The sequence below is a fragment of the Chiloscyllium punctatum genome, chromosome 48 (assembly GCF_047496795.1).
Source record: "Chiloscyllium punctatum isolate Juve2018m chromosome 48, sChiPun1.3, whole genome shotgun sequence".
In the NCBI taxonomy this organism is placed as follows: domain Eukaryota; kingdom Metazoa; phylum Chordata; class Chondrichthyes; order Orectolobiformes; family Hemiscylliidae; genus Chiloscyllium; species Chiloscyllium punctatum.
The window spans coordinates 30,120,512-30,144,569 of NC_092786.1; the positions used below are offsets into that span (position 1 = coordinate 30,120,512).

Genomic DNA, 24,058 nt, shown 5'->3' on the forward strand with positions numbered 1-24,058 from the left:
TCCGCCTAAACCCTCCCTATTCACGCACCCATCCAGATGTCTCTTAAATGTTGTAATTGTACCAGGCTCCACTACTTCCTCAAGCAGCTCATTCCATGCACACACCACCCTCTGTGTGAAAACGTTAGCCCTTAGATCCTTTGTAAATCTTTCCCTTCTCACCCTAAACCTATGCCCTGCAGTTTTGGACTCCCCGACCCCAGGGGTATCCTATCCATACCCCTCATGATTTCATAAAACTCTGTAAGGTCACCCCTCAGCCTCTGACGCTCCAGGAAAATACCCCCCGTCTACTCCGCCTCTCTGTATAGCTCAAACCCTCGAATCCTCGAATTCAGTGGTAGAGGATAAAGGAAAAATAACACAAGTGACTTGGTGGTGGAGCAGAATCTATTCAATGATGCTTAAAAGCATCTCTGCCACAACCACCTGATGAATGAGCAGTGCTCTGAAAGCTAGTGCTTCCAAATAAACCTGTTGGACTATAACCTGGTGTTATGTGATTTTTATCACACCACCAGAGCCAGGCTAGAATTCCTCAGGTCTGTGGAGTGGTCTGTATGTTCTTGTAGAAATTTAAAACTTGAAAAATCTCAGCACTTTTTTGCGGCATTGCTCCATCTGATTGACGGAATAGGGTGGAATCTGATCTAGGGAGTAGGAGCAGGAAATAGGACTTCACAGGAAGTGTTTGCAATCAACAAAGACTTTTAAGATGTGAGCAGTGAAGTGAGCAGCGAGTTGGAGAGGCCAGGGGTTTGTTAATTTGCGGGTGGCAGGGGGTTGGTGCACAGAATGATCCCGGCTGCTGGAAAACGCCTATTGAAAGGTGAGTGATTGGAGCTTGTCCTGTATAACCAGCATTACTCATAGACTGTCTCCTGAGACAGAGAGAGGGCAGCGGTGTCCATCTGGAGCGTGGGGCCGGCGACAGGAGCCTGAACCCGGGCACACCGAGCAGATTGTGTCGGGAGCTGCTGCTGCTGCCGGATGGAGCCAGGGGCAATGACCCGGCCCGATCTAAGGAGACTTTTCTCGGCGTGTGACCTGAACCGCTCGGGGCTGATCGAGTTTGAGGATTTCTCCGGCGTTTGCCGGGAGCTGGGGCTGTCCCGTTCGCAGATTGAGCCCCTCTTCCAGAAGCTGGACGTGGACAGTGACGGCTCCATCAATTTCAGCGACTTCACCGCCGGCTTCCAGGAGGTCTCCGCCGTCCTCGACCTCTCCTCCATCGGCTCCGAGGGAAACCAGAGACTGGCCCGGGACGAGTTTGAGGAACGCTTCGGGGCTGGGCTGCACTATCTCCGCAGGTACATCACAAAGCTCTTCACTCACCCCCCTCACCCTCACCCCCCTCACCCTCACCCCCCTCACCCTCACCCCCTCACCCCCTCACCCTCACCCCCTTCATCCTCACCACCTTCATCCTCACTCACCCTCACCCTCACCCCCCTCACCCTCACCCCCTCACCCTCACCTCCCTCACCCTCACCTCCCTCACCCTCACCCCCTCACCCCCTCACCCTCACCTCCCTCACCCTCACTCCCTCACCCCCTCATCCTCACCACCTTCACCCTCACCCCCATCACCCTCACCCTCACCCCCCTCACCCTCACCCCCCTCACCCTCACCCTCACCCCCCTCACCCTCACCCTCCTCACCCTCACCCTCCTCACCCTCACCCTCCTCACCCTCACCCTCACCCTCCTCACCCTCATCCCCCTCATCCTCACCCCCTCACTCCCCCTCACTCCCCCTCACCCTCACCCTCACCCCCCTCACCCTCACCCCCCTCACCCTCACCACCCTCACCCTCACCCTCACCCTCACCCCCCTCACCCTCACCCTCACCCATATCCCCCTCACCACCCATACCCCCCTCACCCCACAAAATATATGTGTGCATGTGGGTCTTTGTCTGTCTATGTGTGTTTGTCTGTCTGGGTTAGGGGTTGTGAGTGTGAGAAAGTGTATGTGTGTGTGTGTGTGTGTAGTGAGTGCAGAGTGTCTTAAGTCTGTGAGGGGGTACATGTGTCAGTGTGTGTGTGTGTGTGTATAGTGCAATGGTGGTCACCTGTAATGTGACATGAACCCAAGGTCCTGGTTGAGGCCCTCCCTGGCTGATAGCTAAGTTCGGTCCCCATAGGGAGGGCCTCAACCGGGACCTTGGGTTCATGTCACATTACAGGTGACCACCATTGCACTATACACACACACCGATACTCCTACCAACACACGCACACGCACTCTTATACACGCATACACACAGACACCACACACACCCTTACAGACGCACACACTCCCACACTCTCACATGCACCCCCTCACAGACTTAAGACACTCTGCACTCACAACACACACATACACTTTCTCACACTCACAACCCCTAACCCAGACAGACAGACATGCATAGACAGACAAAGACCCACATGCACACATATATTTTGTGGGGTGAACTTGCAGGGTTATATTGCACTTTGCTCAAAAACTGCATGCATTCATGTAGAACGCCGTTATCTCACTTTTTAGATTAGAATCAATCTAAACATCATGGCATAGACAGAGAACACAGGGGGCTAACACCTTCAACATATTGTCTAGCTATCACCATTGTTAATAGCTAACCCGAGAATGCAACTTTTTAATTTTAAAAAAGGTTTTGTGATTTACACATGAAAGAAGTGAAACTATCACTGTATTCTAACAGATGAAAGGCTTAACAGACAACCAATTTTTCAATGTATAATTTCAGTTACATCACACTGTAAATGTTTGCTATAAATTCTGTTAGGATTGAGCCCTCCACTACCACCTGATGAAGGAGCATCGCTCCGAAACCTGGTTTGCCTCCAATTAAACCTGTTGGACTATAACCTGGTGTTGTGATTTTTAACTTTGTACACCCCAGTCCAACACCGGCATCTCCAAATCAGAGAAATTAAATATCTTTAATAATACATTCTGATACTCCCAGCTGATCATATTGTAGATTTCCCAGGAAGATTCATTTTGAGAATTAGGTACAGCTGTCAAGTAAAAGGTACATTCTGCTCTTATATTACTTTGGCCTCAAAGTTGCTTAAATGGAAAAGTTAGTGTTGTGGATAGTGTGTTTGTAAAGTGGGAGTAGAAATCATGGCTAAAATCTTTCTCAGTTTTTTTCAGTCAGAATTCCAGTTCTAATTTATGAACAGTCCGCCACCAACATGCAATCTTAAATCATTGTGCTAAAAAGAGTTAATCTTGTTTCTCACAAGTTAACTTCATCATGTCTTGCAGAGGAATGTTGTTACCATGTAATCTGTCTCTTGACAGAAACATCTTTCAGTCCACTCCTCTTCACCGAAAGGGTTTTGAATCTTTGTAATCCCCTGCCTGCAAGGATTGTGAATGATTTATTGCTGAACATATTTAGGGCTGGGATAGACAGGTTTTTGTTTTCTTTGGCAATTGAGGGATTTGGAGAATGGGCAGGAATGTGGAATTGAAGCTCAAGATCATCTCTGTTGTACCAAATGGTAGAATAGGCTTGAGTCTACTCCTGTTTCATCTGATTGTGTGTTCCCATCACAAAAGCTAGATTCCTTGTTTCTTAGCCATCCTGGACTCTACCCCAAATTGCATATCCGATGAAGCCTGTCAAACACTGGCAATCCCAAGATCACACAAGACAAACAAATCTCCGATGGGAAATGAAAGGTGGTCCACTGGGCTTACCCCCACCCTCCTGATTCTTGTAGTAACATGTCCAGGCACTTCCCAAACCCCACAAAGCATGTAACCTCTTGTGAGAGGTGAAAATAAACAGGATTGAGAAAGGGGCACCCTAATGGTTTCCTTGTCTAGTTTAATTTGTTGGGATCAAACCAAGTGAAACCAGATGATGAACGGAACTTAACTTGAAGAATACTCTAACTTTTGTCTAATGAAGAAAGTAATTATACAGATTCTTACAACTAGATTGTTGGTTAATAAACTATTGCGAGGATTTTGTGGTGCAATGCAATGCTAGACTGGGTTCAAGTCCCACCTGCTCCAGAGGTGTATCATAACATCTCTGAATGGGTTGATTTTTTTAAAAAAGACTGAATTTTTGTAGAAGAGTTTGCTAAATATTTCTGTAGTTACATCAAATATTTTAACAAACTGCGCAGTGGATGGTTAATTGTACATTTAAAATACAGTCTTAAATACAAGCTTAGGGTACAATCAGCACTGCTATCCACAAACATGGATTATATTGCCTTTCATCGCTACTCAGGGTTTTAAAGATTTTGCACTTTGTACATAGATACAAAGTACATTTGATAACATCATCCAACTTCTGCTGTACCAAACAAATAATGAATTCAGTTGAGAAAACAAACTGTAGGAGAACAGGAAATCTCATCCTTTCATTCACTGCCTTAACTTAGAAAACTTTTACCAACCCTGGTAGACGATGTGAACTTCTTTGGCTCAGGGCTCTGGGTGTAGTGAATATCAGATAATTGGACAGGCTCCTTTGCAAACATGCCTTGCAATCCATATATTTTTCTTTGCCTGATACTAGCTGCGTTCTGTGTGCCAACACAGATAATCTCCGCTACAATAGACTGAAGCGGCCCAGTTTTAACAGCCTGCAGTAAAATCCCCACAGTGTGAAAGCAGGCCATTTAGCCCATCTGGTCCACACCAACCCTCCAAAGAGCATCCTACCCAGACCCACCCTATACCTGTAATCCTGCATTTTCCATGCCTAACCCACCTCACCTGCATACTATGGGCAATGTAGTATGGCCAATCTACCTAGCCTGCACACCTTTGGATTGTGGGAGGAAACCAGAGCACCCAGATGAAACTCATGTAGACACAGGGAGAACATGCAAACTCCACATGGACCTGAGGGCGGAATAGAACCCGAGTGCCTGGTGCTGTCCCTTTGAAAGAGCCAACACTGAAAACCACGTTTTCTCTTGATGTTAATGAGCAGCACTCATCAAAATCAGACAGCTAGAAAATCAAGTATCTGATCTGAAGATCACGTGGTATTAAGCAAGGATCCCATGGTTATGCAAGTAGTGCAAGGGCACACAAGCTCCCTTTCAACTTTCTGTATCATTTGAAAGTACTTCATTCAGCTACTAGCAGTGAGGCTTTGTACTTTGTCTGCTCTTGACTGGTATGACAGTCCCACTTAGAACCTCACTATCTGGGTATCTATCTGACCGTAAAAGATTGAGCTTAGACTCAGCTCTCGCGTGTGAGGCCTGATTGCTGCAATGTTGAGTAAACCTGTCATTGACATGGCAGGATAATTTTCTCAAATCTTTCCAGACCACCACAGTCATAAACAAAGGATGTGCGAATCCTCAGGATGTTTTTATAAGAGTTCAGAAGAATGAGAGAGAATTGTAAGGGATAGGATTTATGAACATCTGGATAGGAATAATGTGATCAAGGATAGTCAGCATGGTTTTGTGAAGGGCAGGTCGTGCCTCACAAACCTTATTGAATTCTTTGAGAAGGTGACCAAGGAAGTGGACGAGGGTAAAGCAGTAGATGTGGTGTATATGGATTTTAGCAAGGCGTTCGATAAGGTACCCCATGGCAGGCTAATGCAAAAACTACGGAGTTATGGCATTGAGGGTGCATTAGAGATTTGGATTAGGAATTGGCTGGCTGGAAGGAGACAGAGGGTAGTAGTTGATGGTATAGGTTCATCTTGGAGTGCAGTTACTAGCGGTGTTCCACAAGGATCTGTTTTGGGACCATTGCTGTTTGTCATTTTTATAAATGACCTGGATTGAAGGCTGGGTGAGCAAGTTTGCAGATGACACGAAAGTCGGTGGAGTTGTGGACAGCGAAGAAGGATGTGGCAGGTTTCAGCGCGATATAGATAAGTTGCAGAGCTGGGCAGAAAGGTGGCAAATGGAATTCAATGTAGCTAAGTGTGAAGTCATTCACTTTGGTAGAAGTAACAAGAAGATGGATTACTGGGCTAATAGTAGGCTACTTGGCAGTGTGGATGAGCAGAGGGATCTTGGTGTCCATGTACACAGATCTTTGAAAGTTGCCACCCAGGTAAATAGTGCTGAGAAGAAGGCATATGGTGTACTGGGCTTTATTGGTAGAGGAATTGAGTTCCGGAGTCCTGAGGTCATGTTGCAGTTGTATAAGACTCTGGTGCGGCCTCATCTGGAGTATTGTGTGCAGTTTTGGTCGCCATATTATAGGAAGGATGTGGAGGCATTGGAACGAGTGCAGAGGAGGTTTACCAGGATGTTGCCGGGCATGGTAGGAAGATCGTATGAGGAAAGGCTAAGGCACTTGGGGCTTTTCTCATTGGAGAAAAGAAGGTTTAGGGGAGATTTGATAGAGGTTTACAAGACGATTAGGGGTTTAGATAGGGTTGACAGTGAGATCCTTTTTCCGTGAATGAAGTCAGCTGTTACCAGGGGACACAACTTTAAATTAAGGGGTGGTAGGTATAGGACAGATGTTAGGGGTAGATTTTTTACTCAGCGGGTTGTGAGTTCATGGAATGCCCTGCCAGTAGCAGTGGTGGACTCTCCCTCTTTATGGTCATTTAAGCGGGCATTGGACAAGCATATGGAGGTTATTGGGCTAGTGTAGGTTAGGTAGGCTTCGGTGGGCACAACATCGAGGGCCGAAGGGCCTGTACTGCGCTGTATTTTTCTATGTTCTAAGGGATCTCGCTGAAATACACAAAATACTGTCAGGGCTAGACAGGCTGGATGTAGGAATGGTGTGTACCCTGGCTGGAGGATGTAATGCCCTGTATAACTGAAGCATAACGTCCTCACTTTCATGTTCACTTCTGTTGTAATAAAAGCCAGTATTCAATAAGTCTTCTTAAACACTCACTGTAGCTGCATACTAATGTTTTGTGACTTGTGCACAGAACATAATGATTCTTCTGAAATGTATAATTTTACAGTCATTTTCCACTTTTCTTATTTTGTTTGAGCTAGCTTAAGATAAAATTTTCATAAGAAGGGGCGACTTGCATTAATGTAACATCTTTCATGACCTCCAGATGTTATAAAGTACTGATTAGTGGTGCTGGAAGAGCACAGCAGTTCAGGCAGCATCCAACGAGCAGCGAAATCGACGTTTCGGGCAAAAGCCCTTCATCAGGAATAAAGGCAGTGAGCCTGAAGCGTGGAGAGATAAGCTAGAGGAGGGTGGGGGTGGGGAGAGAGTAGCATAGAGTACAATGGGTGAGTGGGGGAGGAGATGAAGGTGATAGGTCAAGGAGGAGAGGCTGGAGTGGATAGGTAGAAAAGAAGATAGGCAGGTCGGACAAGTCCGGACAAGTCAAGGAGACAGTGCTGAGCTGGAAGTTTGAAACTAGGATGAGGTGGGGGAAGGGGAAATGAGGAAGCTGTTGAAGTCCACATTGATGCCCTGGGGTTGAAGTGTTCCAAGGCGGAAGATGAGGCGTTCTTCCTCCAGGCGTCTGGTGGTGAGGGAGCGGTGGTGAAGGAGGCCCAGGACCTCCATGTCCTTGGCAGAGTGGGAGGGGGAGTTGAAATGTTGGGCCACGGGGCAGTTTGGTTGATTGGTGCGGGTGTCCCGGAGATGTTCCTTAAAGCGCTCTGCTAGGAGGCGCCCAGTCTCCCCAATGTAGAGGAGACCACATCGGGAGCAACGGATACAATAAATGATATTAGTGGATGTGCAGGTGAAACTTTGGATGTGGAAGGCTCCTTTAGGGCCTTGGATAGAGGTGAGGGAGGAGGTGTGGGCACAGGTTTTACAGTTCCTGCGGTGGCAGGGGAAAGTGCCAGAATGGGAGAGTGGGTCGTAGAGGGGTGTGGACCTGACCAGGTAGTCACAGAGGGAACGGTCTTTGCAGAAGGCGGAAAGGGGTGGGGAGGGAAATATATCCCTGGTGGTGGGGTCTTTTTGGAGGTGGCGGAAATGTCGGCGGATGATTTGGTTTATGCGAAGGTTTGTAGGGTGGAAGGTGAGCACCAGGGGCGTTCTGTCCTTGTTACGGTTGGAGGGGTGGGGTCTGAGGGCGGAGGTGCGGGATGTGGACGAGATGCGTTGAAGGGCATCTTTAACCACGTGGGAAGGGAAATTGCGGTCTCCAAAGAAGGAGGCCATCTGGTGTGTTCTATGGTGGAACTGGTCCTCCTGGGAGCAGGTACGGCGGAGGCAGAGAAATTGGGAATACGGGATGGCATTTTTGCAAGAGATAGGGTGGGAAGAGGTGTAATCCAGGTAGCTATGGGAGTTGGTGGGTTTGTAAAAAATGTCAGTGTCAAGTCAAGTGTCAAATACCTTACAGCCAATGAATTACAGCAAACCTTCTGGAACCTGAGGGACCAGGAGTGTACCAGTTGATCAAATATTCTGGTTGATCAAGAGATCTACCTAATCGATGGAAAACACACGCTAAGTAATAGAAATGCAATGTGGAATCTCGTGGAAAGCAGGAGGAGGATTGGCTCTGTTGATTATTGATTTGGCAAGCCAGCACAGACTGGATGGCCCAACTCGTTTCCTTGTGCACTGTAAGAGTTATGTGATTAACTGCGTCATCTCAGCCCTCAGTTCTCATGGGGTTGCATGTACAGGGCGATATACAGGGGGATATCTTGGATGTATTCAATGCGTTTGCTGGGATGCTGAAAATCGAATTGAAGTCTGTCTTTTGCTTGTTGTGACTGCTTTGCTTCCTCCATACTGAGTGGTGGGAGATGGCAAGTTGTGTAAAGGGCATGTTTCTGTATCATGTGAATGCATCAACAGCCATTTTTGTGAGTACTCTTGTTTGTGGTTAATGAAAATGTAGCAGCTACTCTGAACCATCAGCGCCCTTTCATATTTACTGAAAGGGCATATACAGCCTGACTTCAGAAAGAGATGGTGCTTAGTCCAGTCCAGTGCCCCTAAAGTATGCTCCCTTGAGGCTTTTAAGAGGGCATTAAATAGTTTTTTTTGGATAGTAATGATGTGCAGGATGTGGGCAAAAGTCAGAGGTTGGTACTGGACAATAGAATGGTAAAGGCACAATGGGCCGCATGGCCTCTTTTTGCACTGTAATATTTCTGTGATTCTGAAGAGGGTCTGGTCTTAGGATACCATTTAGAACTGAGATGAGATTTTTTTTTCATTCAGAGGGTGATGACCCTGTGGAATTCTCTACCACATAAGCCAAGTCACTGGATATATTTAAGAAGGAAATCACTTTCTAGAAACCAAAGCCATTAAGGATATGGGAGAGACAGTGGAGTATGGTGTTGAGATACAGGGTCAGCCGTGACCACAGTGAATGATGGAGTAAGCATGATGAGCCATGTGGCCTAGTTCTACTCCTTTTTCTGTTTCCTCTGGCATCGAAACTGCATTGTAAAAACACCTTCATACATAAAGAGTCGTGATTAGCTCTAAAGGCTATTCATTACTTGATAATTTGACTGATGCCATTCCAATATGGGAACACAATTCGGCCTCATATGGTTTAGTGTTTGGTTCGTATTTTAACCTTCCAAATCCTCAGCTTAACAACTGCAGGGTTGTGAGGAAAAGATCAAGGGTGTGGGACCCACATTCTCTCTATTTTTTTCTCTTCAATGTTTGCTGTCTGCTTATTGACTGTGTGGAACATTCTGGAATTGTGTAAGAGGAAACTTGAAGTGGAATAATTGTGTCACTGGTTTCAAGGAACTGGTACAGGCACAATGGATCAAATGGCCTCCTATCTTGGCTATACGATTAAATAAACAATAGTTTGTAAAGCACTGAATGGAATTTGTGTCATGATGGAGAATGTTTCCATCTTAAGCAGGATTCAGTCTTCTGCATGACTACAAACACATCAAGTCCTTTTTTTTTCTTTTCAATTCATCTCAAAAACATAGATTAAAACTTGGATTGTTGTGATTCCTTAAGGTCTTGACGGCACTAAGTAGGATAGACACTGAGAGGATATCCCCCAAGCTGGGGAATCGCGACTGAGGGAGTTGCTGGCAAGGCAAGCATTTAGTAAGTCCACGTTGTTAGCTAACTGAGAACAACAGGTTTAATTGCTTAAAGGATATTAATTCAAAAATTGGATTTAATTACCTTATATTCAGTATTTATATATTTTAACAGCTTGCAATAATTAATGCAATGCAGCACCTTATTTAATGTGTAACTTGTACAAGTGGTCTAAAAAGAAATCATATAGGAAGATCATAAATGTCAAATTCTCTTCCTGTTCTTTGCTTTAACTGCATTATGAGTGTACCTCTGCATGTGTGGTGGGAACACAGCAGTCATTTTTAATGTCGAGAGTGTGGTGCTGGAAAAGCACAGCAGGTCAAGCAGCATCCGCGGAGCAGGAGAATTGGCATTTCGGGCATAAGACCTTCATCAGGAATGGTGACGGGCTAATGCCCAAAATGTCGATTTTCCTGCTCCTCGGATGCTGCCTGACCTGCTGTACTTTTCCAGCACCACACTTTCGACTCTGATCTCCAGCATCTGCAGTCCTCACTTTCTCAGAGTCATTTTTAATGTCTCACCTCCTGAGTTGGGAGCACACACAAGTTTTTTTTAAGTTATTCACGGGATAAGAGCATAATTAGCTAAGCCAGTATTAATTGGTTAAGAGTCAACCACATTGCTGTGGATCAGGAGTCATGTAGACCAGACCAGGTAAGGATGGCAGTCCCCTTCCCTAAAGTAAATTAGTGAACCAGATGGGTTTTTCTGACAATCTGTATTGGATTAAAGGCCATCATTTAGACTCTTAATTCCAGATTATTTTTATTAAATTCAAATTCCACCATGTGGGATTTGAAGCCAGGTCCCCAGAAGATTATCTGGGCCTCTGGATTAATAATGCCACAAGGTCATTCCTCCCCTTATGCTTGCTAACATCGAGCAGTGAATGAATTGTTCTCTTTCATATTTATAAAAAAAGTTATCATAATTCAGTACTGGATGTAATGGATTTTTAGAACCATTGAAAAGGTTACAGAATGGGAAGAGGCCATTCACCCAATCATGTCTGTGCTGGGGCAGCATGGTGGCTCAGTGGTTAGCACTGCTGCCTCTCAGCACCAGGGATCTGGGTTCAATTCCCACCTTAGGGGACTGTCTGTGTGGGGTTTGCACATTCTCCCTGATTGTGGTTCCTCCCACAATCCAAAGACGTGCAGGTCAGGTGAATTGGCCTTGCTAAATTGCCCATAGTGTTGGATGTGTTAGTCAGGGGTAAAAATAGGGTTGGGAAATGGGTCTGGGTTGGTTACACTTTGGAGGGTCGGTGTGGACTTGTTGGGCTAAAGGGCCTGTTTCCGTTCTGTAGGGAATCTAATCTAAAAACAAACCACCCATCTTAATCACAGTTTCCAGAACCTGATCTGTAACTTTGCAGATCGCAGCATTCTAAGTGTCATTCTAATTTGCTACTGCAGATTTTTCTCTCAATTTTTCATGACTCAAAGTAAAAGAGAGAGAGGAGGAGAAGGTTCAAAACATAAAAGACAGAGAAAATCATTTGTGAAAAGTTGGAAAAAGAAACAACTTGCTCTGAGCAACCAATCAGGAGAATCTTCAAGGAGCTCAGAGAGTGAATCAATAGTTGCCTAACCCTGACCGAAACCAATTGTTTTTCTCTCAGCAACTGAAAGTAACAATGTACAAAGTAAAGCTTGAAACAAAGATTTTTTTAAAAATTTCACATTAAGATTGTTAACGATCCATACAGCAGAACTTTAATATTTGAGTCCCTCTGAAATTTCTTGAAGGCCTAAAGGTTTAAAGTTATTGCCCTTCTCTGATGTTTAAGGTGATGAAGCATTTCAGATCTGATTTTCAAACAGATTTTATCGGATTATTGATCTGCTTTTTGTTCACTGGGAGAAAGTTTGATAGGAATTTTTTGTCCAAGTGATTTTAAAACATTTTACCTCTGAGAAAACCAGGCAAGCTATAAGTTAAAGTTAATCATTATTAAAAGAACTTAATATATTTTACTCTTGACTGTGTCATTTTTGTTTGTTGAATGGACATGGAGTGGAAATATTAGAAGGCTATGAGATATTTGATGGGCCACTATGATGGTGAGTTTGTGAGGTAACCATTCAACCAGTCAAGAGGCAAGCAATTAAAAAGTTTTAACTGGGCTTCCACACTCCAAGCAGAATCCAAAAACAGTCTATTGAGATAACTTGCAGTGGCATAAAGGAAATATCTCGTGGCTGAAAAGAAACAGTAGCTAGGAAACCAAAAGAGACTAATTTAAATTTTTAGAAAACAAAAAGATGACTGAGACAGCGCTACCATTCCGCAGTATTACGTTGAAAAACGGGCAGACTAAAATTCCAGTGTGTTGGCTGAGAACAGTATTTTGTGCACACATAGCATTTCACAATCTTGGATGATTTACTAGTATCAAATATAAGACTAGATATTCCAGATTCTTGCTGGGAAGTTGTATTGGAAATGCTTGAGACAGATGTGAATTCTGAGTTGAATCAGTGGTACGCTGGTCAGAAACCTTGGGAATTCAAGGTCTCCAAACCCATTGTCTGGATTATAGAGGATTGCCTGGTCAGTAAAACACTCCTATGTAAAACACTCTGAATATAAAACTCTAAGTTTGCATGATGAAACAATATTAAGAACAAGAATGAGCAGTAAAACCCACTTGAGCTCCTGCAGGAATCTTTAATTGATGCCATTCAGGCATGACTACAGTCTAGTGAACTAACCAATACAGCAAAGAGTCAATGTCAGTGACAGATATGTGGGGAGTAAGGTGTGGAGAGAAGACCAAGAATATAGTACAGGGTAAGTGAGTGACGGAACAGAAAGGAACACATGCCAATCAAAGGATAAAAAAAATCACTTTTGTTTATATAGTGGCTTTCAGGACTCTGGATGATCCATAGTAATTGACAAAATTACTTAATTGGTGTATCCACATTTGTAGTGGGAGCCAATTTGCAAACTCCCACGGTATCTCTCACCAGATAAGCTATTGTTGATGTTGGTTGAGAGATAAATATTGACGAGGAGAACTCATACACTCTTTTTGAAAATAATGCCATGGAACCTTCTACATCCACTCAGGAAGGCAAGTGGGGCCCAGCTTTAATAGTGCAGTACTCCCTCAGTACTGCTGTGGAGGGTCAGCCTCAATTTTGTGCTCAGCTCCTTTGGAGTGGACATGAACATAGGTATTGGAGTGGGCCATTCAGCCCATTGAGTCAGCTCCTCCATTTATAATGAACACTTGCCTGATTGAACACTTCAAAGTCCTTTACCAAAGCTAACCCTATAACTCTAAATACTATTGTTAATGAAAATTATCAACCTTTACTTGGACAGGCTGAGCTTCCTCTGAATTCCAGTTTCACCACCTTTTGAGTAAAAAGAATTTTTACTAGTCTCCATCATGAATGGTGTCTCCCTGATTTTTAACTGGTACCCTCAGTCCTAGATTTCCCAACCAGGGGAGACATCTTACCTGCATCGACCCTGTCTGTCACAGTCATAAAGTCATAGAGTCGTACAGCACAGAAACAGATCCTTCAGTACAACTAGTCCATACCAAACATAATCCCAAACTAAACTGCCTGCTCCTGGCCTATATCCCTCCAAACCTTTCCGATTCATGTCCTTATCCAAATGTCTTTTAAATGTTGTAATTGTACCTGCCTCCACCACTTCCTTAGGAAGTTAATTCCACACATGAGCCACTCTGTGTTTAAACAAAAATTGCTCCCATGCATTTTTTAAATCTTTCTCCTCTCACCTTAAAAATGTGCCTCCTAGTCTTGAAATGCCCCATCCTAGGGAAAAGACAGCTACCATTTAACTCTACGTATACACCGCATGATTTTCTAAACTCCTATAAGGTCACCTTTCAACTTCCCACACTCCAGTGAAAAAAGATCCAGCCTTTCTATACAACACAAACTTTCCATACCCAGAAATATCCTGGTAAATCTCTTCTGAATGCTTTCCAGCTTAATAATATCCTTTGTATAACTGGGTGACCCGAACTGTACATAGTACTCCAGGAAAGGCCTTACTAATGTCCTGTACAACCTTAAGATGACTTCCCAACTCCTATTCTCAAAGGACTGAGCAATAAAGGCAAGTGTGCTAGATGTCTATGTCCAAATTTCAATGAATTATGTACCTGAACCCCTAGGTCCCTCTATTCTATAACACTACCCAAGGCCCTACCATTTATTGTATAAGTCCTGCCCCTGTTTGTTGTACCGAAATGCAATACCTCATATTTGTCCAGATTGAATTTCATCTGCCATATTTCACACGTTGATCTATTTGATCAAAATCCCTTTGCAGTCTTAGAGAACTCTCTTCTACTATGTCAACAGTTTTGGTGTTGCCGCAAACTTGCTAACCATGCCTTTTGATATTCTCATCCAAATCATGTATATAAATGACACACTTTTAAGTGTATTGTAGATTTCAATGAGATCTCCTCTGAATCTTCAAAACTGTAGAGTCCAGGTCCAGCTTTGCTAAATTTCTCTTCATAGGATAGTTTCGCCATCCTAGGAACAAGTCTAGTACACCTTTTGTTTTATGGCAATTATCTCTTTCTGGAAGTAAGAACGTCAAAACTGCACACTGTACTCCAGGTGTTGTCAAATCTAGTTCTGTTACAAATGAAGCAAGATTTCATTTCTCCTACACTACAAACCTGTTGCGATGTTGGTCCATTAGCTTTCCTAATGGCTTGCAACCCCTTATGAACCCACTTTGATTCAGGGGCAATAGAGTAACCCATTGACTTTGGGCTGACACTAAAAGCCCTTTGTAATGTCACAACCCTGTGAGATCCATTTGCTACACAATGTTTGTTTTAATGTATCAAATTACAAAGGAGGCTGAGACCTTGAAGGACAATGGGGGGAAAAAAAGAACACAGTCATAACCATCATGGTGACTGGTCTTCCAGATCCTTTCTGGAAGAGGGAAGGGAGGTTGTCACTCTCTGAACTCTGGTGCTGTCCAATCACCTGGCAGAGGTGGGGTGCTGCTTTTTGGAGTATTGGGGTCCGACAGTGGAGGACCTTGGGAGTAAATATTCTTTCTCCCTCAGTCCAACCCAAAAGGAATGCCCCTCAAGCCTGTCATTACCTTTCTGTAGCTGCCACGTTTCCCGAGGCCTTCAAAACCTGTCAAACTGGCCCCATCCAAAGCTCTGACCGTCATTGTTCTATTTAAAATACCAACCCATTTCTCTTGCCCCACCTCGGGACAACCTGCATATTGGGTTAGAGTCGGATTCTGAACTGGCTTGAGAGTTTTGTCGATTTTACTTCTCCTGACCACCATCCACAACCCCAGCATTTCACCAAAAGTAAAGCCCACTACCCACCACTATAAGAGGGTTATTTTTTCTAAATACATAAAGTGAGTGAATTGAATTGAATTTATTGTCACGTGTACCAAGGCACAGTGAAAAGCTTTGTCTTAATAGCAGTTCAGAGTTAAGTAGCATATATAAGTAAATAGCAGCTAAAACAAAAACACAGGTACAGGTGAATGTTAACAGTTTGAGAGTCCATTCAGTATTCTAACAACAGTAGGGTAGAAACTGTTTTAAAACTGGCTGTTGTGTGTGTTCAGGCTTCAGTGATGTGAAGAAACAAAATAAGAGCATCTGTGACAGGTGGCAAAGTTTTGTAGGAGAGTTTCCACCCACTGGGGAATAGAATACAGTAGCGCCTTGACATACGAACGATCCCGTTCATGAACAAATCGGTTTACGTACAGGATTGTATGTAAAATTTTGCTTCAACGTATGTACGAAATTCAAGGTATGAACGCAAAAAGCCCATGTGCGACCACGTGGTTTCATTGTTCTGCTTTGCTACGCGCTTGTTGTATGCAAAAGCTCTCGGGCCCCGCGTGATCTCATTTAGTTCGTTTTTGGCGCGTGCGCTCTGAACAGCGTTCGTTGCTACGTCCAAGCATTCTTACACTATCCGAACAATGGGAAAAATTGATTCAGTTCGCGAACTGGGTCCCGGAACGGATTAAGTTCGTCAAGTCGAGGTGCTACTGTACTCAGAGCCAACTCAAAATTAAACATGCAAATAAAAATAAAATACTGCAGATCCTGGAAATCAGAAATGAAAACAGAAAGTTCTAGAGAAACACAGCAGCTCTGTGGAGAGAGAGAGATAGAGTTAACAATTTGAATCCGATATGGTTCTCCAGAACTTTTTATTTCCACAGCTGAAGATGCTGCAGCTGTTTATTGGAATTTCAATAAGTCTAAACCTTTTTTGTTGAAAATATATTGAATCCAATAGACAATAGGTGCAGGAGTAGGCCATTCTGCCCTTCAAGCCTGCACCATTATTCAATATGATCATGGCTGATCATCCTTATTCAGTATACTGTTCCTGCCTTATCTTCATAACCCTTGATTCCACAATCCTTGAGAGCTCTATTCAACTCTTTCTTAAATGAATCCAGAGACTGGGTCTCCACTGCCCTCTGGGGCAGAGCATTCCACACAGCCACCACTCTCTGGGTGAAGAAGTTTCTCCTCATCTCTGTCCTAAATGGTCTACCCCGTATTTTTAAGCTGTGTCCTCAGGTTTGGCAGTCACCCATCAGTGAAACATGTTTCCTGCCTCTAGAGTGGCCAATCCTTTAATAATCCAGTATGATTCCTCTTCAGAACCTAAACTCCTTCAAAAACTAATCTGTTAGAAGTTAAATGTAGAGGACAGGAGGTGGTGCAACAGTGGAGGCACAAGACTTGTAACCCAGTGGATTCTAATGAAGAGTAATTGGACTCGAGACATGAACTCTGCTTTCTTCCCACAGACTTGTTCAGTTTTGCTAGCTATGTTTTGGTTTCATATCTCCAGAATTCCAGTGGGACTAGATTAGGATAGGATATCTGGTTGGCATGGACGAGTTGGACCAAAGGGTCTGTTTCTGTGCTGTATATCTCTATGGCTAGTGTTTCAAAATGATAGAAGTGATGCAGAGAGGCAGAGAGATGTAATGAGGGATTTATAAAGCTTGAGATGTAGACAACTGTGATGACCAGATCCCTGGCCAAGACTCCCCAAGTTATTACAGCTCTAGGTGGCTTACTCTAAGTCATCAGGTTCCTGGGTGAGGAGGGATCCTCTTGTATTTTACCTGCACATGGTTGCAACAAGGTTAATGTGAAAAACCAGGTTAATGTGAAAAAGAACCTCCCTTGTGGATACCTTTCTTCCAGAACAAATAAACATATGTTTTTAAAAAGAGCCAGTTGAACTAGATTTTCTTGAGTTAAAAAAGGAGTGAGATTATTACTAAATGTGAGAAGGTAGAAAATCACAACCCGCGTATATAATGATTAGAATGGTGAAGTGAGTCCAAGAAAAACCATAAAGGATATACATGTTGGTCTCTGGGTTGCCAATGAAGTGCCGATGGTGGAACATTAATAGGCAGGCAGTAAGTTTTGGAATTTTTTTGCTTTGCAGGTTGGTTGAAATTCTTGTGTTCTGTTTCCTTTTAACTGACTGACGTTGTTCAAAGCAAATAAGTCCTTTTTTTTTGTCTGATTTCCATTTGACTTGCTTGCTAGCTAGCTGGTTTGTCCAGTTCGGAGGAAGATATTCCTTTACTTGCAATGCAGAGGTGACTATTGGGTTCTTTTACTGTGGTCTTCACAGCTCACTCATGCTCAAATTAAGGCTAACATATGAAATAACTCTACCAAGACTAGTATCCTGTCACCAAGTTACCCTTTATTTACATGTGGAGAATCCTTGACATTGATCCAGCTCCTGTAGAGCCAGCTCTCATAATGTCATGATGTCTGATGCTCCTGTTTATTTATTTATTCTACTTTTCAATATTTTATTAGCCAGTACAAACTACAAACAGTTAACATTAACAGCTGTATACGAGAAACAGCAATTTACAGGGGGAAGGGGGCAGCAAAGCCAGACCCCAAACCCCACCGTATAACCAATTCCCAGGGAAACAAGATTGAACCTCCAATCCTGCTCCTGTTTATCCTTTTTTTTTTTCCAGCTCCCTCAGAGGCAACTCTCAGAAAGAGCAGAACCACTGACATTTCTATTCATTTTTTTCTTTTTTCTTTTTACTTTTTTTCTTCTTTTTTAAAATACCCCCTCCACTGTCACCTAACTGCTTATTTTTCCCCAGGACCCATGTCATGTGTACACTCCTATTTATTTTTTAATTTTTTTTTTAATTTTTACAAGGTGCACAAATCTTTATTCAGTTTCCACCACCAGGAAGATAGGAAACACTTGAGTGGCCAGTGACAAGCAGTGCCCTTCACATCAAAGGGCAATGCTGTGTGATCAAACAGTGAAGGAGAGGGGAATCCTGTTTATTTTTTCTCTCTGAGTGAACAAGATATCTGACACTCCTGTGTTTTATTTTGTTCTTCTTTCTTTTTTCTTTTTTTTTGTTTTTTATTCCCCCCACACTACTGCCTAACTGCAGTAGTGCTTATTTTACCCCGCACCCATGTTGTGTGTGTGCAGGTGTGAGACACAAGGTACACGAATCTTTAGTCAAATTTCTACCACCAGGAAGAAAGGAAACACCGGAGTGGGTAGTGCCCTTCACACCAAAGGGCAATGCTGTGTGATCAAACAGTGAAGGAGAGGGCACTCCTGTTTATTTTTTTTCTTTTTCTTTTTTTTCTTTTCTTTTTTCTTATTTACCCCCACACTTCTGCCTAACTGTGGTAGTGCTTATTTTTTCCCCCAGCACCCATGGTGTGTGTGTGTGTGTGTGCAGGTGTGAGACACAGTGAGAAACACAAGGTGTACGAATCTCCACCACCTTGAAGATAGGAAAACACCCGAGTGGCCAGTGACAAGCAGTGCCCTTCACATCAAAGAGCAATGCTGTGTGATCAAAACAGTGAAGGAGAGGGCATTCCTGTTTATATCAGTCAGCCAGGGCTCTCTGATTGGACCAGATTAACAGACGCAAAAAGGAGAACTCATATTCTGAGGTCCACCTGGCTGACTCGTTAGCATCACAACAATATACTGTACTCCAGTGCTTCTGCCCACTACTACACATGAGCACCTCAGCTCACGCACAAAGTTTGCTGCACTACTTTTCAGAACATGGATTCAAATCCTACAGGTGGTTGAATTTGAGTCCAATAAAAATCTAGAATTAAGAGACTAATGATGATTTGAAACCATTATTACTTGTTGGAAAAGGGGAGGCGATGGCCAATGGTATTAGTGCCTGACTGTTAAACCTGAGACCCTCAGGTCATGTTCTGTGCACGAATCCCACCATGGCAGATGGTGGAATTCAAATTCATTTTTTAAAATCTGGAATCGAGAGTCTCATGGTGACATTATCAGAAACACCCATCTGGTTCACTAATGACCTTTAGGGAAGGATACTGCCATCTTTACCAGACCTGCTGAGATTTTCCAGCAATTTCTGTTTAGTGCTATCCTTACCTGGTCAGACCTGCAGCAATATGGTTGAGTCTTAACTGCCCTCTGGGCAATTTGGGATGGACTGGTCCAGGCAGAGATGCCAACATCCTGTGAATGAACTTTTTAAAAAAATCTTCCATTAGCATACATAGACCAGAACTGGCTTTTAACCTTTTTTTTGTATTCTTGAAAGTGGGCGGCATGGTAGCTCAGTGGTTAGCACTGCTGCCTCACAGCGGCAGGGACGCAGGTTCAATTCCAGCCTTGGGCGACTGTCTGTGTGGAGTTTGTACATTCTCCCCGTGTCTGTGTGGGTTTCCTCCGGGTGCTCCAGTTTCCTCTCACAGTCCAAACATGTGCAGGTTAGGTGAATTGGCCATGCTAAATTGCCCGTAGTGTTAGGTGGATTGGTCAGGGGTGAATGTAGGGGAATGGGTCTGGGTGGGTCCCTCCTCAGAGGGTCGGTGTGGACTGGTTGGGCCAAAGGGCCTGTTTCCACACTGTAGCGAATCTAATCTAAACAGGAAGACACAAACACCTCTCTTAGCCAGACTGCTGGCTTTTTCCTGTTGAGGTCGGAGATAACGCCCAGAGGATTACAGTTCACTTTGTAATTAACTTTCTCCCTTCTTAGTCTATCCCTTTGAAGTTTCCTCGATGCCATGTCAGCTGTGACACTGAGGCCTATTTCTCCAGATAGATGTAAATTTAAAATCTGCAGTCATTTTGGACTGCAAGTCCTTTAATTTTTAAAAGAAAAATGTGTTTCAGTGAAAAGGTCAATATCTCTGATAATAACCTCAGGGTTCCTTTATCACCATGACACGCATGAAGGCACAGCACCAGTGTTGTCAAGGCAACAGGTAGTCAGCTCAACTGTCCCTGTTGGTGATTGGAGATGGCATAAAACTACCAGGACTGTACCAACTCCAAGAACAGCTGATTTAGCTGAAAACGTATTTCACTCTTTACCGCTTTGAAAGGCATTATAAAATATTAATCTTAGTCAATGGCACAATGGTGCAGGCATTATCTTGTCCATTGATGTTTTGGCTTAGAGGTTCATCTTGGATGCTGATGTGAAATGAGGTCATAGAGTCATTAGAGATATACAACATGGAAACAAACCCGTCAGTCCAACTCGTCCATGCTGACCAGATATCCTAACCTAATCTAGTCCCATTTGCCAGTACCCGGCCCATATCCCCTTAAACCCTTCCTATTCATACATTCATCCAGATGCCTTTTAAATGCTGTAATTGTACCAGCCTCTACTACTTCCTCTGGCAGCTCATTCCATACACATAGCATTCTCTGTGAAAAAGTTGTCCCTTAGATCTCTTTTAAATCTTTTGCCCCTCTCACCCTAAACCTATGCCCTCTAATTCTGGACTCCCCCACCCAAGGGAAAAGACCTTGTCTACTTATCCTATCTACACCCCTCCTGATTGTATAAACCTCTATAAGATCACCCCTCAGCCTCCGACACTCCAGGGAAAATAGTCCCAGCGAATTTAGCCTCTCCCTATAGCTCAAACCTCTAATGATGGTAACATAGTTGTAAATCTTTTCTGAACCCTCTCAAGTTTCACAACATTCTTCCAATAGGAATATTCCATGCAATATTCCAAAGTGGCCAAACCAATGTCCTATACAGCCACAACATGACCTCCCAACCTCTATACTCAATACTCTGACCAATAAAGGAAAGCATACCAAATGCCGCCTTCAGTATCCTATCTACCTGCAACTCTACTTTCAAGGAGCTATGAACCTGCACTCTAAGGTCTCTTTGTTCAGCAACACTCCCTAGGACCTTACCATTAAGTGTATAAGTCCTGCTCTGATTTGCTTTTCCAAAATGCAGCACCTCACATTTATCTAAATTAAACTCCAGCTGCGACTCCTCAGCCCATTGGTATGGGATCGCCCAGTCCTTCTACACAATATCTGATTTTAGTTCCATTGTCTGAGAAGAGATGGGTGGAATGGTGGAAGGTTTAGTGAAGGAAGCCCGGTGTTTAGGTCCTGGAGACTTGATGGCACAGCTGTCAATGGTTGACCGATTTACAAAGTGTGGCCTTCCTTGTGCAAACTCTTACTCATCAGGCAGTACAGTCAAAGAAGCACAGGCAAATCCAGGATTTCATTTGATTTGATTTATTAATGTCACGTGTACCTAGCTACAGTAAAAAGTTTTGTGTGCAGTACAAACAGACCATACTATACAAAGTTCATAAGGGTAATAGAATAGAGGGAGGAGTACAATGTTACAGCTGCAGAGAACTTGCATAGAGAGCGAGATCACCATTACATTTAACAGGTGAGAGGTCCATTCAAAGGTCGAATAACAGTGTGGAAGAAGCTTGTCTTGAATCTGTTCATACGCGTGTACAAATGTTTATATCTTGTAGGTATAGGGTGAGGGTGAGGTAGAGGGTGAAAGGTAGAGGGTGAAAGAGAGTCTAACTGGGGTGGGAGAGGACTTTGATGATGTTGGTTGCTGTCCGGAGGCAGTGGGAATTATAGATGGAGTCAATGGATAGAGCTTCAGTCCATTCATTTCAGACTGAAAAAAATGAGCTTACTCACAGGTTCTCGTAACATGCTTGCAGCGGATGAAGATCTGTCCCAGACTCCATATTCATAACATCAGCAATGGCTTGCATTTATGTAGCACCTTTAACATAGAAAAAGCATTGTAAGGTGCTTCACTGCTGTGTAATCATACAGAAATGATGGTGAACCAAAGAAAGTGGTACTAGGATGGGTGACTAAAAGATTGGTCAACGAGATTGGTTTTAAAGTACTTCTTAAAAACAAGGGAAGGGTTATAGAATCATACAATACAGGTGCAGGTCATTCAGCCCATTGAGACACCCCAACTCTGCAAAGAGCATCCCACCTATAGCTATCCCCCTACCACATCCCTGTAACCCTGCATTTCCCATGGCTAACCCACCTAGCCTGCACATCCCTGGACACTACTGGGCAATTTAACATGGTCAATCCACCTAACCTGCACATCTTTGGATTCTGGAAGGAAACTGGAGCACCCGGAGGAAACCCATGCAGACACGGCGAGAATGTGGAAACTCCACACAGTAACATGAGGCTGGAATCAAACCCAGGTTCCTGGAACTGTGTGGCAGTCATACTAACCATTGAGTCATCGTGCCACCTATTAAGAGAAAGATTTAAAAGGATATAAGGGGCAGTTTCCATTAGCTGTTAATTTTTATTTTGTTAGTGCCCCACTGGGACCTGTTTAAACCCATTTTGTTACCTTTAGTTTTTTCTAATATAAGGGAGAGAGGAGCCAATATAGATGTTTGCACTGGGGGGAGAAAGCAAAATAAAGGCAGGTAGGGAATTGCATTGACATAGAAGTATCAAAGGAAGGCAAAGTTCAGGGATTGGGGTTATTAAGGATGGAGGAGGTTAAAGATATGGAGAGGAGAGGTCAGGATAAGATTTAAACATAAAAATTAGAAATTTAATTTTGAGACACTGCAGGAATGAGGGATTTGTGTAAATTGCAGGATTATTGATCTGTGAGGGAGACCTTGAGGTAAGATTTAGATAAAAGCTTGGGGGGGTGTGGGTGGTTGGTCAGGATGATAAATTCAATTCTGAATGTAACTGCAGTATAGGTCAGCTCTAATAAGTATGATATGTATAACAATTTATAATGAAACCTTTTAGAGATATTACTGAAACAACCTTGCAAACAAACAATTACTTATATTGAATTCAGAAGCATTCAGAATTGTAGTGACCCAATAAAACATTGATCAGGTTTATCTCCCAGTCCTAACTTTTAATGTTGATAAAACAGTTGTTTATTTGTGCCCATTTATTGGTTGCTAGTGAAACGCTAACCATTTAACTTACTGTTTTTACAAATTATGTTTTGAGTTGGATAGCTTTTTGTCACTTTCCCCTTGAAATAACAGCTAAACAATTGTTTTCCAAACCTCTCATGTCGAATTGTACCATCTAGTTCTCAGTGAACAAGATATTTCTTCATGTGTTTGTTTAGATTAGATTAGATTACTACAGTGTGGAAACAGGCCCTTAGGGCCAACAAGTCCACACCGCCCCACCGAAGCGCAACCCACCCTTACCTAACACTACAGGCAATTTAGCATGGCCAATTCACCTGACCTGCACATCTTTGGACTGTGGGAGGAAACCGGAGCACCTGGAGGAAACCCACGCAGACACAGGGAGAACATGCAAACTCCACACAGTCAGTCGCCTGAGGTGGGCATTGAACCCGGGTCTCTGGCGCTGTGAGGTAGCAGTGCTAACCACTGTGCCACCGTGCCGCCCACAGTTTGTTTCCTTTATGAGCTACTGCTGACTTTACACTTCTGATGTTTAAATCCTTAAAAGATGTCATTTCTCACTGACTTAATCTGTTGATTATTACATATTTTGGGCTTGCATCACCTTTCAAACTATATATCCATGACACGAACGACACATCCTTATATAAAATTGGCCTGGGATGGTTTTCATTGTACCATTGTGTCGGTGATAGAGGGCAGCACAGTTCCATATGTTGTTGTTGTAACTGTGATAAGTCAAAGAATCACTCAAA

The 24,058-nt window shown here is 43.4% G+C and overlaps 1 protein-coding gene across 2 annotated transcripts in view; it reads left to right on the forward strand.

Annotated features, from left to right (window-relative positions):
• Positions 1-676: 676 nt before the first annotated feature.
• Positions 677-24,058, forward strand: part of rasef2 (RAS and EF-hand domain containing 2) — an 83,024-nt gene continuing 59,642 nt past the window's right edge. Inside the window, exon 1 of one of the 2 annotated variants that reach the window (XM_072564919.1) lies at positions 677-1,310. In XM_072564919.1, the coding sequence (XP_072421020.1) occupies positions 991-1,310 (320 nt within the window). In that variant the 5' untranslated portion in view covers positions 677-990. The remainder of the gene's footprint in view (positions 1,311-24,058) is intronic. The other variant, XM_072564918.1, reaches the window with a different exon arrangement.